The sequence below is a fragment of the Nelumbo lutea genome, chromosome 1, assembly GCF_056320005.1.
Source record: "Nelumbo lutea isolate HS-2025 chromosome 1, American lotus-T2T, whole genome shotgun sequence".
NCBI classification, from domain to species: domain Eukaryota; kingdom Viridiplantae; phylum Streptophyta; class Magnoliopsida; order Proteales; family Nelumbonaceae; genus Nelumbo; species Nelumbo lutea.
In genome coordinates, this window is record NC_142684.1 from 181218623 (window position 1) to 181233013 (window position 14391).

The 14391-nt window shown below is 38.2% G+C and overlaps 1 protein-coding gene across 14 annotated transcripts in view; it reads left to right on the plus strand.

The window, feature by feature from the left end:
• Nucleotides 1–14391, plus strand: part of LOC148879613 (bZIP transcription factor 1-B-like) — a 30450-nt gene that overhangs the window by 12245 nt on the left and 3814 nt on the right. For 5 of the 14 annotated variants that reach the window (XM_088961191.1, XM_088961192.1, XM_088961193.1 and 2 more), the window contains 6 exons: nt 4714–4803; nt 4905–4964; nt 5049–5218; nt 5330–5384; nt 8081–8120; nt 8218–8510. In XM_088961191.1, coding sequence (XP_088817317.1) covers nt 4714–4803; nt 4905–4964; nt 5049–5218; nt 5330–5384; nt 8081–8120; nt 8218–8510 — 708 coding nt within the window. Of the gene's footprint in view, nt 1–4713; nt 4804–4904; nt 4965–5048; nt 5219–5329; nt 5385–8080; nt 8121–8208; nt 8511–14391 lie in introns of all 14 variants that reach the window. The other 9 variants (XM_088961197.1, XM_088961196.1, XM_088961199.1 and 6 more) reach the window with 3 other exon arrangements.

Here is a 14391-nt window from a genome sequence, read left to right on the forward strand (position 1 = left end):
ATTGACCCCTCTAGATTGGATAGTAGGATTTGGGTTCCTACTCCTTCGGGTATCTTTTCTTGCTCTTCTTTTTTCAAAGAATTAACCCAATCCCATTCGGCCCTTGGTTTTCCTTTCCTAGTCTTGGAAGTTTGGGGGAGACCAATTCTTCCTAGAGTAGGTGCTTTCTGCTGGGAAGCTATCTTAGAAAAGTGTTATACTTGTAACTTACTTCAAAAGAAAAGGCCTAATTGGTGTTTATCCCTGCACTGGTGCATCTTATGTAAGAATAATGGTGAGAGCCGTTATCCCTTATTAGTTTCCTGTCCTTTTGTATCAGAAATCTGGTTTTGGTTTTTCTCTCTTTTTGGTTGCAGGTGGCCCTCCCCTCCAAGTGTGCACGGCTTGTTTAACTCTACTTTAGTGAGGGGTTTAAAAAATAGAGGTAAAATTTTGTGAAGATGTGTTGGAGCAGCTGTATGCTGGACATTGTGGGAGAAAAGAAATCAACGAACTTTCCATGAAAAAGAAAAAAATAACAAAGCCATCATTGATTTAATCTATGTTAAGGTGGTTCATTGGGTCAAGACTATGAAGCTCTTTGAAGGTTATTCGGCCGGAGATATTATCAGAAATTGGAAAGATAGCTTGGTCTGCTCCCTTGATTACTTCCCCTATTCCAGCTTGCACTCCTCCAAGTTTGGGGTTCACTAAATTGAACTTTGATGGCAGCAGCGAAGTTAACCCAGGCCCTTCAGGTATAGGTGGAGTGTTCAGGGATGAAGAAGGTCAAATTATTGCCATGTTTTCAGGCCCTATAGGTTGGGGGGATTCTTTGAGAGCTGAAATTTTGGCAGTTCTGGAAGGGAATAAAAGAGCCCAGCAGCTGAATATTAGAAAACTGCTGGTGGAAGGCAACTCTAGGTTGGCTATTAAGTGGATGCAGAAGGAAGATTTCAGTCTGGAAGTTCTCAAATGAAAAAAAGAATTAACCAGCTTACTCAAAACATGCAAATTCAGGTTCAGTGGTCCAAGATGAGTGCTAATTCTCCAGTACACTCTTTGGCCAAACAAGGGGTGGGAAGTGCTAGTTTCTTTTGGGCATTGTTGTAATTTGATATCTACTTTTAGGGAGGGTTGAGAGATTTTACCCCTCCCTTTCTGTTGTATTTTTCTCTCATCTTCTTAATAAAAGTTTCTGTTATTGATAAAAAAAATGTTTCCATAATTTTACAAGGTTTCTAGAGCACAGGTCATACCCAAGGTTCAAAATTTTGGTATGATACACCTCGTATTGTATTGCATCAGTGGCTTAGCGATACGCCCCTACAGGGGTTCTATTGGGGTTTGACCTAGTTTAGGAGGTAGACCAGCCTTAGACTGATCCCTCTGAACCAGTTTCAAAGAAAAAAAGGGGAGAGCGAGCTTCAATACAGGCTGATATGCCCCTACCGGCGTATCGGCCTGTGTCGATATTTTAAACCTTGGTCATACCTGATAAAAGGCAAGAAGGGCGGAAGAATGACATAAATAGGTTTTCAAGGAGAAGCTTTTCTAGCCCTAGGCCCTAGCCAAAACTCCTGCATCCCAGCCATCAACTGCTAGCCCATGAATGCTGCAAATCATCTTGGCTCCAAACTTATCCCTATCAAATGTCAATCTCTTTCCCCTATAGAGCCTCATTTCTCTTTTGAATATTTCCTGTGCCTAACCCACCAACATTATTACTTTTAGTAACCACCTCCCAGTTGACTATGATCTCTTTTCTCTTCCCCTGGTTCCTGCAGGAAGTTTGTAATTAATACTTTCTTGGTAAATTGAAAATATAGATAACAGGACGATTTAGTTTTGTGGAACAGTTCTCTTGATAGCTAGTTAACTAGGTTTTCTGAACTGAGGCTTGGTAGTCAGGTATGGGTCTTAAGGTCCGTTTGATAACAGCTGTAGTTGCTGAACTAAAAGACTTATTGCTTTGTCTTTTAGTTGGCATTTTGGCAAATAATTGAATATTAAAATTTTCAGGGCAAGCAGTGATTTAAAAGGCGCGCCTAGGCGCTCAAGCGAGACGCATTTTAGGGTAGGCGCCTAAGTTAATATTTTTATTAATATTATGTTTTATAATTTTTTGATTTTTTTTTGATTTTTTTGGTTTTTTTTTTTAAATTGTGTGCCTTGTCTCAAAAAGGCGTGCGCCTTGCCTTGTGCCTCAGGCGCAAAATGGCCCTTGCGCTTTTTTGCGCCTTGCACTTTTAAAACACTGGGGCATAGTAATCAATTCAACACAAATCTCAGCAATTAAGGAGCTCACGACCCCCTAAAAAACTTTTTTTTTTATCAGTAATGGTAATTTCATTAAGAAAATTAAGATGAGAAATAGTACAGAATCTGAGTAGCCTTGGCTACCCCACTAGCATTTAAAACTTTTCCACCCATTAACTTTGCCTTTCAGCCTTACAACTGAGCCCAAAAACAATATTCCCTGTTAACCCCTTGCTTCTCTAGCTGATCTGCAAAACCATTTGCTGCTCTTGGAGTCGTCCTCTACAACCAGCTTTCTCACTCCTTAAAAACTTAATATGACAAAGCAATAAGCTTTTCAATTCAGCATCTTCAGCTTTTATCAAATGACCCCTTAGAGTCTGGTTATTGTTGGCTATTTTTCTGGAATTCTATAGGTGTCTGCACAGTCCCACAAAGAGGTAGGTTGGCTATCATAAGTCATCAAGATTTGTTAAATAAGAAACTGTTGACTAGAGTTGTGCTGAGCTTTAACTACTCTCACGTAGGGGGGGGTCTATACATCTACAACTGCTCTCTCTCTCTCTCTCCTTCTCTCTATTATTATTTTTTTTTTATGAATGATAGAAATTTTATTGTAACGTAAAAATATCACATGATTACAGATTACAACCAGAAGAGGCACGAGATGCAGCCCCAACTGGAGACAATATTACAAATGAGCTCAGAATAATTCAGATTTATGCACCCCCCATTTTGCAAAAACATCAGCCATCCCATTAACTGATCCCCTCTCCTTCTCTCTATTATCTTTGCTTTACTTTAAATATTTCTTCGAACTCCTCTTTTATAGTTGACACCTTATACACACATATCCCTATTGTTTTGCTGGCATGTTTTATCCTTTATTTTTTCTTGATTTTGAAACTTATATTCTGTCGTGGTTGTATTTCTCTCATTATGCACCCCCCATTTTGCAAAAACATCAGCCATCCCATTGACTGATCCCCCCTCCTTCTCTCTATTATCTTTGTTTTACTTTAAATATTTCTTCGAACTCCTCTTTTATAGTTGACACCTTATACACCTTATACACTGGGCATGGATCAGTTCATCTCATACATTTTACAAATTACAACATTTGTTAAATGATTCTCTACTTACAAATGTTTTTTTTTTTTTGACCAATAACAGTAACTTTTATTAAAAATATATAAAAGAGAGATACAGTATAAAGGGAGAGGTAAAAACACTTAACCTACTTACAAATCTTACAGTCATAGAAGCATGTGTTTACCTGTCATTGGTAAGGTTGTTGTAGAATGTGGATGACATTAGGAAGTGGTTTGCTAATTAGGCACTATGTTCTTTTTTTTTTTTGAAAAGGTAAGGTAAGGATTCAATTAAATAAGAGAAAGAGCAAGAAAATACAAGTAAAAGGAGTAACCCCAAAACCACAGCTGGGCCACACACTGCAAGAGCCAAAAACACTTTGACCTTACAACAAAGTGAAAAACAAAAGCAGACCACAAAGGCCAACCACGGGAAAGACCTTATGAGAAACCCCAAAAAAATCTGGGCCAGCCCCAACCCTCACCACCTCACTGGGCACTATGTTCTTTCCCCTTTTTGATACTACATATAGGCCAGGTCTTTGGTATTTTTTAACTACTGGCTCATCAATCATCACTGTTAGAAGTGGGAGTGGTGATGATATTTTACACTGAGAGCTTGTGGGAATTCTGAGATTCTAAATAAGTCTTCTTCACCATAAACATCTCTCTCTCTCTCTCTCTCTCCTCCCTTTCTTCTGCATGATTGTTTGTGTTTTCATGTAGTTTACCATGATATTAGTTTCCTAGAGATGGGAAGAAGATTGCGATGGAGGTTGGCCTTGTTTGGAACTTTGAAAATTTGATTGTATTGCATTTGAGAAGAATGGTGATTTTAAATTGGTGGTGGGGTGGCTGCAAAGTAAGGAAGCAAAGATGTGTATTTGTAAGAATGAGTTAAAGAAGTATAGATGGTTGATGAAAGATATGGAAGTGAGACAATTTGTATCAAAGTGTTCTCCATCCAGCCCTTGGATGGTGGCAGATGTAATTTTTATCCATTATTATTAATGAAAGTTACATTTTCCCATAAGAAAATGGAAGTGAGACTACATTGGATTAAGAGGAGTACAAACACTATGGCTGGCACACTTGCTAAACAGTAGGGAGAGGCCATTTTTTTGGCACAATTGTAAGGAAAAGAAGGGATTTTGGGGGAGAGATAAGAGGGTTTATCTTTTTATAAAAAAAAAAAAAGATAAGAGGGTTTATCTCACAATGATTGCTATACTTTGATGTAACTGTATCTTATTTTTGTCTGATTTAATGAATTTTATGGTTATCAATAAAAAAAGAGAATGATAATTATTTGGGTTCATCTTCTTCATTGCTTTAACCTTGCAATTTTTCTATTTAACTGTTTTTTTCCTCTTCTTTCTGGCAGCACCTTATGCCTCCATATGGGACCCCACCACCTCCATATGTTGCAATGTATCCCCATGGCGGGTTATATGCTCATCCATCCATTCCTCCGGTATTTTATTAGAGTCCTGTGGTTCTCAAATTTCATTATTGAGCCTTCTCCATTATATTGGTCTCTACTTACTTTTTGTCTCATGTGATAATATTGAACAGGGTTCTCATCCATTTGCTCCTTATGCAATGCCTTCTCCAAATGGCAATGCTGATGCTTCTGTGAGTAATCCAAACCGCTGTGTTATTAGTAGACCTCTTTCTATATGAACAAAAGTGAGAAATAATACATGAAATATCTTTTAGGGAACTGCCCCTGGTGGGGCAGAGGCTGATGGTAAGTCTTCAGATGGTAAGGAAAGAAGTTCACTCAAAAGATCAAAGGAAAGTTTAGGGAGTTTGAATGTGATTACAGGAAAGAACAATGATCTAAGTAAAACAGCGGGAGCATCTGCAAATGGGGTCTTTTCCCAAAGGTATGTTGGATATGCCAAGTGGGTTATTTTCACAACAAGGAAACTTAAAGCTGCCAAGTCTTGCTAACACTGACAACTAGAACTGATATTGAAATTAAACATTGTCTTCAGTGCTGAGAGTGCAAGTGATGGTTCAAGTGAAGGAAGTGATGCCAACTCTCAGAATGTATGTATAAGTAAGCCTCGGCTTTTTTATTCTGCATGCTTGTTTTCTCTTGATGGTCAGGTTTGAGCTTGCTTGATTAGGAGAAATGCTCTATTGTCTATGCACTATAAATGTGTACCAATTCTAAAATTGAAATACAACATAATGCTCTATACAATATAATTGTGTACCTTATAAAATTTTTCATGGATTAGTCACTTTCTTTATTAACATACTGCTTAGCTTGGGATATTTATAATTCAATTATTTCTATTATTTTTTGGATATTCAGACTGAAACCTGAAACTACAAAAAGCTTAGGTGGGGAAATGTTGACTCAATACTTCCCAGTCCTAAGTACATATGATGTAGGACAGAGGGTGAAAAGTCCTACTAGGATGAACATGATGGATGAAGAAGGGGAAATTTAAGAATCGTGTTGTTTTAGGTACCACTGTAAAAATGTTGTTTGGGTTTGGGTGTTATCCAGCTGATTTAGGGGGATGCAAGATTTGTTGTATCCATAATTATGATTCTGATATATCAATAAAATTTTACAGCTGCTGATCAAGAAAGGGGAAATTAAGAATTTGAATTATGAGAGAAAGAGGTTCAGATTTGAAATAGAGAAGAAAGGTTGCACCTTTTAGAAGAAAAAGGGAGGAAAGAGCTTAGGGTAACACAATAGGAAACCTTTGTTTTTTTAATGATAAAAATAATCCATACGTAATCCATATGGACACTCAAATAAGGACATCTGCTCCTAACTTAATAACACTTAAGTCCTACTATCAGAAATTGATAATTTGTGGTGTTGTCTTCTTTGGCTAAAATTATCCCTTCCATACCATGGAGCCCCCTATCCAAAATACAATCAAGATAGCTTTGACAGATGCAGCTTAGGGAATCTAGGTCCCTAAGCAGGTCCCTAAGCTGTTGTTGACTTGTTGACATTAGATATTCTGTTTGGGCAGAATTTTGGGAAGTACTATATGGATTAGGGATGGAAAAATCCCTAAACTTGAGACATTTATTGACTGAAGGAGACCCAATGTGATCAGAGATGGATTAGAAACAGTATTGCAGGGCCATGGAAGTATAGATACATTTTGGAGATCAATGAGTTGGCATTGGAGCTGGGTACTAGCTACAATTTGACACCAAACTCTGCCAAAAGTCTTGCTGATGGACTGGCCAAAGCAAGGGTAAAGAGATTTAGACATATTGGGGTTTAATCCCTCAAGGGGGTACTTGTAAATTTATTATGACAGCAAGTTGAGGGTAGATGCGTACAAGGGGTGTATGGCACATTATGGTTGTATTTATTTTCCTTAACACATCATTACCAAAAAAGTTAATTTCTGTTTCTCATAAAAGTGTGCTCCTATATGCTTAATTTTAAGAGTATGATGTTTTCACAAAGGAATTGTGATCTTGGCCTCTTCATGCCTTTTCCTTTTAAATACCGGTATATTTCCTATTATGTATGCCGCCAGAGGGATTGTTTAAATCAGTTTTTCCAAGAAGGCCATGTCTAATGCAGGAGTATCATTGTTGAAGACATCCCAAGAGTTTGCAGTGGATATTCCTAGTACTATTTGTAGTTCATTGGTTGGGCCAGCAAGTACAACCACAATATATATTGCCTCTTTGTGGCCTTCTGATTTGTGCATGCGTCCCACATGGAAAGTGATAGAATGTAATCCTTTCTTGAATGGAATTACTTGGTATTAGTCAGCCTGGGGTTCACATGCATATTAAATTGTCGCAGATAGCTTCCTTTTCTTTTTGGGGATAGGAATTATTAAGAACTAAGAAGCTTTGCGAACCTTTTATTTTATTTCCTAGAGTGAGTAAATCAATGTAGTTTTAGGAGTTATATTTTAAGGAGAAATCTTGCATAGGAAGTCATACATAGGTTAGGTGTTTATTTCTTTATTTGCTTCCATTATTACTGGGAATCTTTAAATACATGTACTAGCCTGTCCAGCTGAAAACATTTTTAGAAAAGGACAATACACTGATTCTTCTAGTTAAGGTTGGGACACCTCTTTTATTTTATCAGCTTTTTAAGGCTCTTTATTTGTCATCAAACAACATTGTTATTTAGTGCTGCAACAATCAAATAAAGTTTGACCTGTTTAAGCAGTGTTGTCATATAAAATTCAGTCACATGCCAGGTTAAATACCAGCACCAAATGTCTTAATTGGTGGTATATTGTTTGATTTAAGCCATTACCAGTTACATAACTATTTGTATTAGCTCTATTTATTATTTTCTTTTGCTGTTAGCTGTTTGCTATATTTTCTGCTAGGACCATTTTACATTAATGCATGGGTTTGATCCTTAAGCTTTTTAAGTAGCTCGACTACCCTCCATTGTTGTCCTGCTTCAGCCACACTAAATACACTTACACTATTGATTGGGCAATCCTGGACTTGCTGCAAGTCAAATTGATGAGCAATATTAGATATCTGGCCAAGACGAAAATGAATAAAACTGTGCAGCTACAGCATTCTTGCCATCAACACCCCCTCTCCCCAACAATAAAAGCCAAAGGCTTGAAAAGTCTACATCAATCAGTAGATGATTCATGAGTATCCTATAATTATGGTGGATAACATTTTCCTCACCCTCCATTTATTTGATGCAATTGCTTATACTTTCCTCCTTGGCATCGATGTATCATATCTATAAATTTATTGCTTGTGTGCAGGATTCACAACAGAAAGCCAGTGAACAAGATTCTATGGAAGGTAGAGTTATTGTTCCTTTCACTGTGGGAAACATTTTAACAGCCAATGCTATTATTAATGAGAATATAGAAAATATTACAATATATAGGGGTCACAGGTGAGGCATCTCAGAATGGCAATGCAGCACGTGGTCCTCTCAATGGAGTACCTCGTACTCCACCAAGTGCAATGTTAAATCCAGCAGTGGCCATAATGCCAATACCAGCAGGAGCACCTGGAATGGTTGCTGGTCCGGCTACAAACTTAAATATTGGAATGGACTACTGGGGTGCCCCAACATCTTCTATCCCTGTACTACGTGGAAAGGTCCCTTCTGCACCAGTTGCAGGAGGAATGGTGCCAACTGTTGTTGGATCCCGTGAGGGTGGGCAATCAGAGCTTTGGATGCAGGTTTGTCTTAACTCATTGACTTTTCCAAGTTCAGGATTTAAATAAGTTGTCTCATTTTCTGTATGGCTTAACTATCTTAAGACAAAAAACATATAATTAGAGCTTCAATAACATTGTGGAAAATGGACCAGATTAGCTGGCTGAACCAAAATAAGATCATAATCTGGTTCGTTGAAAATTGGATTCAAGTGGTTCCAAGGTTGACCAACTTGGTTTAACCGAGGAGAGTTGCAACTGTGCCCCTTTCTAGTTCCATGTCCTGTTTGATTTTGAAAATGTTGAATTCCAGTTGAAACTTTGCATTTGGTTTATGTGTTTCACTTTAGTTGCTTTCATTTATAGAACTTTATATTATGTAAGATATTTTAACTTTATGAATGATGTGATGCCTTTCTTTTATTGTTTTAAATTAAGAGAATTGGAATGAATTGTGGGAGGAATTAGCAGCCACAAGGGGTTTATTTGGGGGGGGGGGAGCTTTGTGCTTAGGGGGAGATATTATTGTGATTGGGTTCTCTCATGAGACAAACAATCCTAACCACAATATCACTACTAGGATGAGAAAGTTCAATCTGTTTGTGGAATCGTATGAGTTGAGGGACCTCCCTTTGTTGCAAGCTAGATTTACTTGGTCCAACTTCTAAGCCATAAACTGTGTGCTCTAAACTGGATAGGTTTTTTGATTTCCTCAAGTTGGGAAGGTGGGTGGAGAGGAATGGTAGCTAGAGCATTACCCAGACCCACTTCTGATCACTGCCCTGTTAGGCTTTCCCAAGAGAGAATCAGTGGTGGACCTTGTCCCTTATGCTGAAATCTCTTCATGGCCATGCCCATATAAAAAAGAGAAAAAAAAATCCTCTTCAAGACCCCTTGAAGCAAGTCGAAACAAGCCCATGCCAGGAGTTTGAAGGCAGTGCCATTGACCTGAATTTTTTACTCTTAGGGAGCCATTTTATGATCTTGGTCGTAGTTCATTCCATTTCAAGGCAGATGCTTAGAGATCAATTGTATTTTTTTTTTTGTTTCTTCTTTAGTGGAAACGTTGCTATCTGAGATCCTTTTTTTTGGGATCAATAACTGCATCAATTCATTAAAATCAGCAAAGAGGTAATTAAAATCAGCAAAGAGGTACAAGAGAATACCGATAAGAGAGGTAAACTCTCTTAACTCCCTTGGGGTTAACACTAATTGCATTGATTACAGTTTACAACAAAGCCCGGAAAAGTTGATATCTTCCCACCCCTTGTTTTTCTGAAGCATCAGCAAAATAATTAACATATCTTTTCACCCACTGAAACTTAACTTCCATGCCTTGTGTCACCCACTTAAACCTTCTTTTCTCATTAACATAGTTCCACCAACCAACCTCCTTTAGCAGCCATCACACTACTAGCTTTGAATCACCTTAGTTGATCAGCCTCCTAATGTTTATTTTTTTTTATCAATAACTGTGAAATGCATTAATTAATATTAAGAAAATTACAAAGCAAGGGGGCTAGAACAATCAAAGGGCACCAAATACAATTACAATAAAGCCCAAAATAAAGAGTTTTTGTTCACCCTTTGCCTAGCTAAACCATCTGCCAGTGAGTTTACACTTCTCTTTACCCATTTGTACTGAATTTCAATATCCTTAGCCAGCCACTTAAATTTTCTTTTTTCATCGCTGTAATTCCATATCCTTGAGTTATCCTCTTTTAACCAGTTCACCACAACTTCAGAGTCTCCTTCGATGATCAGCTTACTAATTTGCATCTCCTCGACTCTTCGTACCCCTTCAAGAGCTGCAAGTATCTCAGCCCTCAAAGAATCTCCTTCCCCAATTGGTCCTGAAAACCTAGCTAACAGATTTCCATGTTCATCTCTTATTGCTCCCCCTATTCCCGATGGTCCTGGTCCTCCTGGATTACTCAACTGCTGCCATCAAAGTTCAGTTTAATAAAGCCGTTAGGTGGACTCCAGCAAGAATTTGATGCCTTCTTAGCTGAAGCTAATTCTGCAATTTCCTTCCAGCTTTTTAACATCTCATCTACTGAGAAATCTGCAAACAGTGCCAAAATTTTCAGCCAATGTATCACCCTAATATGGATTAAGCCTCCTAATGTTTAATTCCTTTGCCCTTTGCGCACCTTCCATCACAACCACGATTTCAGTCAAAGAATCACCAAAACAATTGGATCTAAATAGAAAGCAATGATTCTTCTCTCCTTATTTCAAAACACACCTCCAATGCCTGAAAGACCTGGGTTCCCTTCACTACTACCATCAAAGTTAAACTTGATGAAACCACAATTTGGCGGGGATCAAGAAGGTTTGACGACTTTTTTAGAAGGTGCAGAACCAGACACTCCCTTCCACTTTCTAAGCAAATCAACCATAGGAATGTCCTCAAAACAGCTCAGGACTTCACCTAGTGGACTACCCTGACAGTAATGGTTTTGATGAGTTCGTCTCTACTTCTCTCTTTATCTGAGAAGACTCTTAGATTCCTTTCTTCCCAAACCATCCAGAAAATAGTTGTTCTTGTCCACCTCCATAAGAACATTTGTCAGGGGGTTGTACCTGCACCCAAACAAAGAGAGAATTGGTTCCCAAATAACAGAAACAAAAGGGCAAGAGATAATAAGTGATAGCAGGTCTCACCATTAGCCTTATAGAGAATGCACCAATGAGGGAAATGGCACCAATCACGTCTCTTAGTAAATCATAGGTGTTAATTCCTTCTAGAAGAGCTTCCCAACACAAACCACCAACATTAGGAGGAATAGGCTTGTTACAAACCTCCATAACCAGAAAGGGCAGCCTGATACTTTCAAGTGGTTGGATTAAAGCAGAAAAGAAAGAAGCACAAGAGAAGGAGCCAGAGAAAGAAAGAGTCCAGATTTAGCTATCCAGCTTGGAGGGGTACACGAAAACCCCTTCTAGAAGATGAAGGCTGGCCAAGACATTATTTAGTTCAGAGTCTCTGAGACCCCTGCTAAATCCCAAGTTCCAATCGAGCCCGGAGATTGAGCTAGAGGGAACCAAGAACAAAAAGGGCTTGATCCTTTCCACCACAAAAAAGGCTTCATGTATTTGAAGGGTCCTGGTTTGTTATTTATTTTAAAAGTTAGTAGACCATCATTAGTGCACAAGCACCGATAAAAAGGTAATTTTGAAGTTAATAGACCATTATAAAGGGGAAAAACACATATGAACATATAAATGGTAATGAAAAAAGCCTACTTATCAAAGGTACACACTTTGGCTAAGCTGCAAAGTGCAGTACACCAGGAGGGTCTTTGAAAGGGTCTGTGGCTGGGTATAATGCACCTGGGCACACCTTTTAAAACACTGTGTGGCCTCCCGATCACTGAACAACCCTCTTATTTTCCTTTGCACACAATTTTCCAATTTATAAGATAAATCATTTTTAGTGTTTCCTGGTTCCTATTAGAAAGTTCCACTTACTCCTTTTAACTTTTGGTCACCTGCACGAGAGATTTGAAAACTGAGAAGAAATAAATTAGAAGATTGGTAAAAGAGGACACGATCAAGGTGATATGTCGGTATGTCCTAAAGATACTTTTCTATGCTAATATTTATATATATATATATATATTTAATATGTGCAAAACTCACTGCCACTTGAGGTATAAATGGTTTATTGCTTATTGAGGTAAGATACAACCTAGCAACTTTCTTAATCCTTGGCAGACTACTTTACCTAAGGCATCTTGAGGTTAGAGATCCCTTCCAATAATTTATTTGACGGATGTTGGTTTCACCTCTTCTACTCCTTGGTGGGAAAGACCATTACCCAATTCTGATCCTGGCTATCTGGCTGGTCCTTAATCCTTGGAGAGAATAGTTATGCCATCAGTAAACTGAAGATCCAACTTTGGAACTCCATTTTCTCCAACTCCAAAACTACTCAGTCTGAACACCTTTGGATGGGAAGCTCCATGCTACTTGGGGTGAGAAGATTGAAAGATATGTTTGCTCCCCTATTGACTATACCCTCTGATGTTTTTAGTCAACCAATAATAGATGAATAAGAATTTAAGCTAGATTAATATAGCTAGTAAAACCTAGCAAGTAGCATCTCCCAATAAAGCATTATCAGAATTTGTCTATCCAAGGGAAAGCCCCAAAAATATAGAAATTCTCTTTGTTTTTCTTCTCCTATGAGGTGTTGTTGATTAGCTAGAAGATCTTTGGATCCAGCTGAATGAATTATTTGTACTGCATGACAAGAAGCTTCTTTTAGATGGTCTATGTTCGATAAAGGACCCTAATGATCACAATCATCCATTTGGAGGTCTCCCTCAATTTCCATCTCTTGTACCAACTACCAATGATAGAAACTCAGCGTGAATAGAGTTACCAAAGCCAATAGGACCTGCACAAAATAAATGAATGTTTCCTGCATGATTCTGGAAAGATCCCCCTTGTGCTTGATCTTGCTGGATTGCCAAAGCTGCATACATCAAGGTTCATGCTATTAGGCTACCTTATTAAAAATAAAAATAAGAGTTCATGCTATTAGGCTGAGGCGGCATCTCAGAAATATGTGCTATAATTCTTATTGTTGATGACTACCAGCCCCTTATGACATCATCCCCATTGAAAATTCTAAATTCTTCCTTAATCTGTAATTTGTATCCAATGAATCATTCTCACTGTAATCAATTTAATCTGGCCTTGTCTTTGGGGTCTTGAGGTTATCTTTTATGGTCTCTGGCTCCTTCAAAAATTTGTTTGTGCATCTGCAAATAAAGGAGCCACGGGAGTTTTGAAGTCAAGGAGAACCTTTTCTCCAATCATGATCTGATACCAGCAGCTTACTAATGGGTTGGTCTTTTGTCCTCGGGAATTTTAAGGATTTTTGTAGAGGGACTTTTTTTTCAATTGGCATGTCATTTTTAGTGTAGATAGTGGTACATTGTAGAGCTACTGTCTCTTTTCACATACCTCTACATCTTTATATAATCTATACATAATATATAATACATACCTCCACACATTTCTTTCTTCCAACATGAACTAAAGAAATTTATAGAAATTGCTTTGATACATCTGCACATGTTTTTCACTCTTCTTTGGGCGGAAGAGAAGAAAGAGGGCCTAAAGGGGCCTGCCTATATCAGTTGGGGATGGCCACCTGGAACCAAACAGAGCCAAAGAAAAGAAAATCCAAATGTAATGATGAACAGGCTGGAAATTATCACGAGTCTAAACAAACTTGTGATCAACTTCAATGATGTTCTGAGAAACCTTGTAAAATCCCAAAACTGAACTATATCTCCTTGCCGCCTTGTGGTTTTCTACTTGTCCATTCTAATTATTCTCTTAACTTCCTATTTAAAGGTTTCTTCCAATTTGGGTGCCAAATTCTTTGTAATCTAAGCTATTCCAGGTCATCTAGGATGGGTCTTGGAGGGGGTGAGGAGTGCCACGAGCATTGATCTGGTTGTATCATTGAAGTTTCAACTATTGATGCAGTTGTATGATCTTGGGCTAGCCAACTGGAAATTACCATTTTCTTGATAATCATTAGGTCTGAAGGGTGGCAGTGGGTCTGACATAGTCTACTGATGGTGATAGAGGTGATTAGGGATGTGCACTTTGACATAGAACCATTTAAATCGGAAATGCCTGCAAAAAGCAGAAATTTCTAGAGAGAGAAAAACATGGAAATTCGATAAATTAGGTTTGGCTAGGAACATTTTGGAATGGTTTTAGGGGATTGCTTGGGGTTGAAAACTATTTGGGGGGAAGGGGGAGGGTGACAGCTAGGTTACAGGTGGACTTCAATATTTTTGAGGGTGTGAAATCTCTAGATTCTTCATGGACTTCTCTTCAGATGACTTTCTTAGAGGCTGGAGTGCAATAGCTGTTT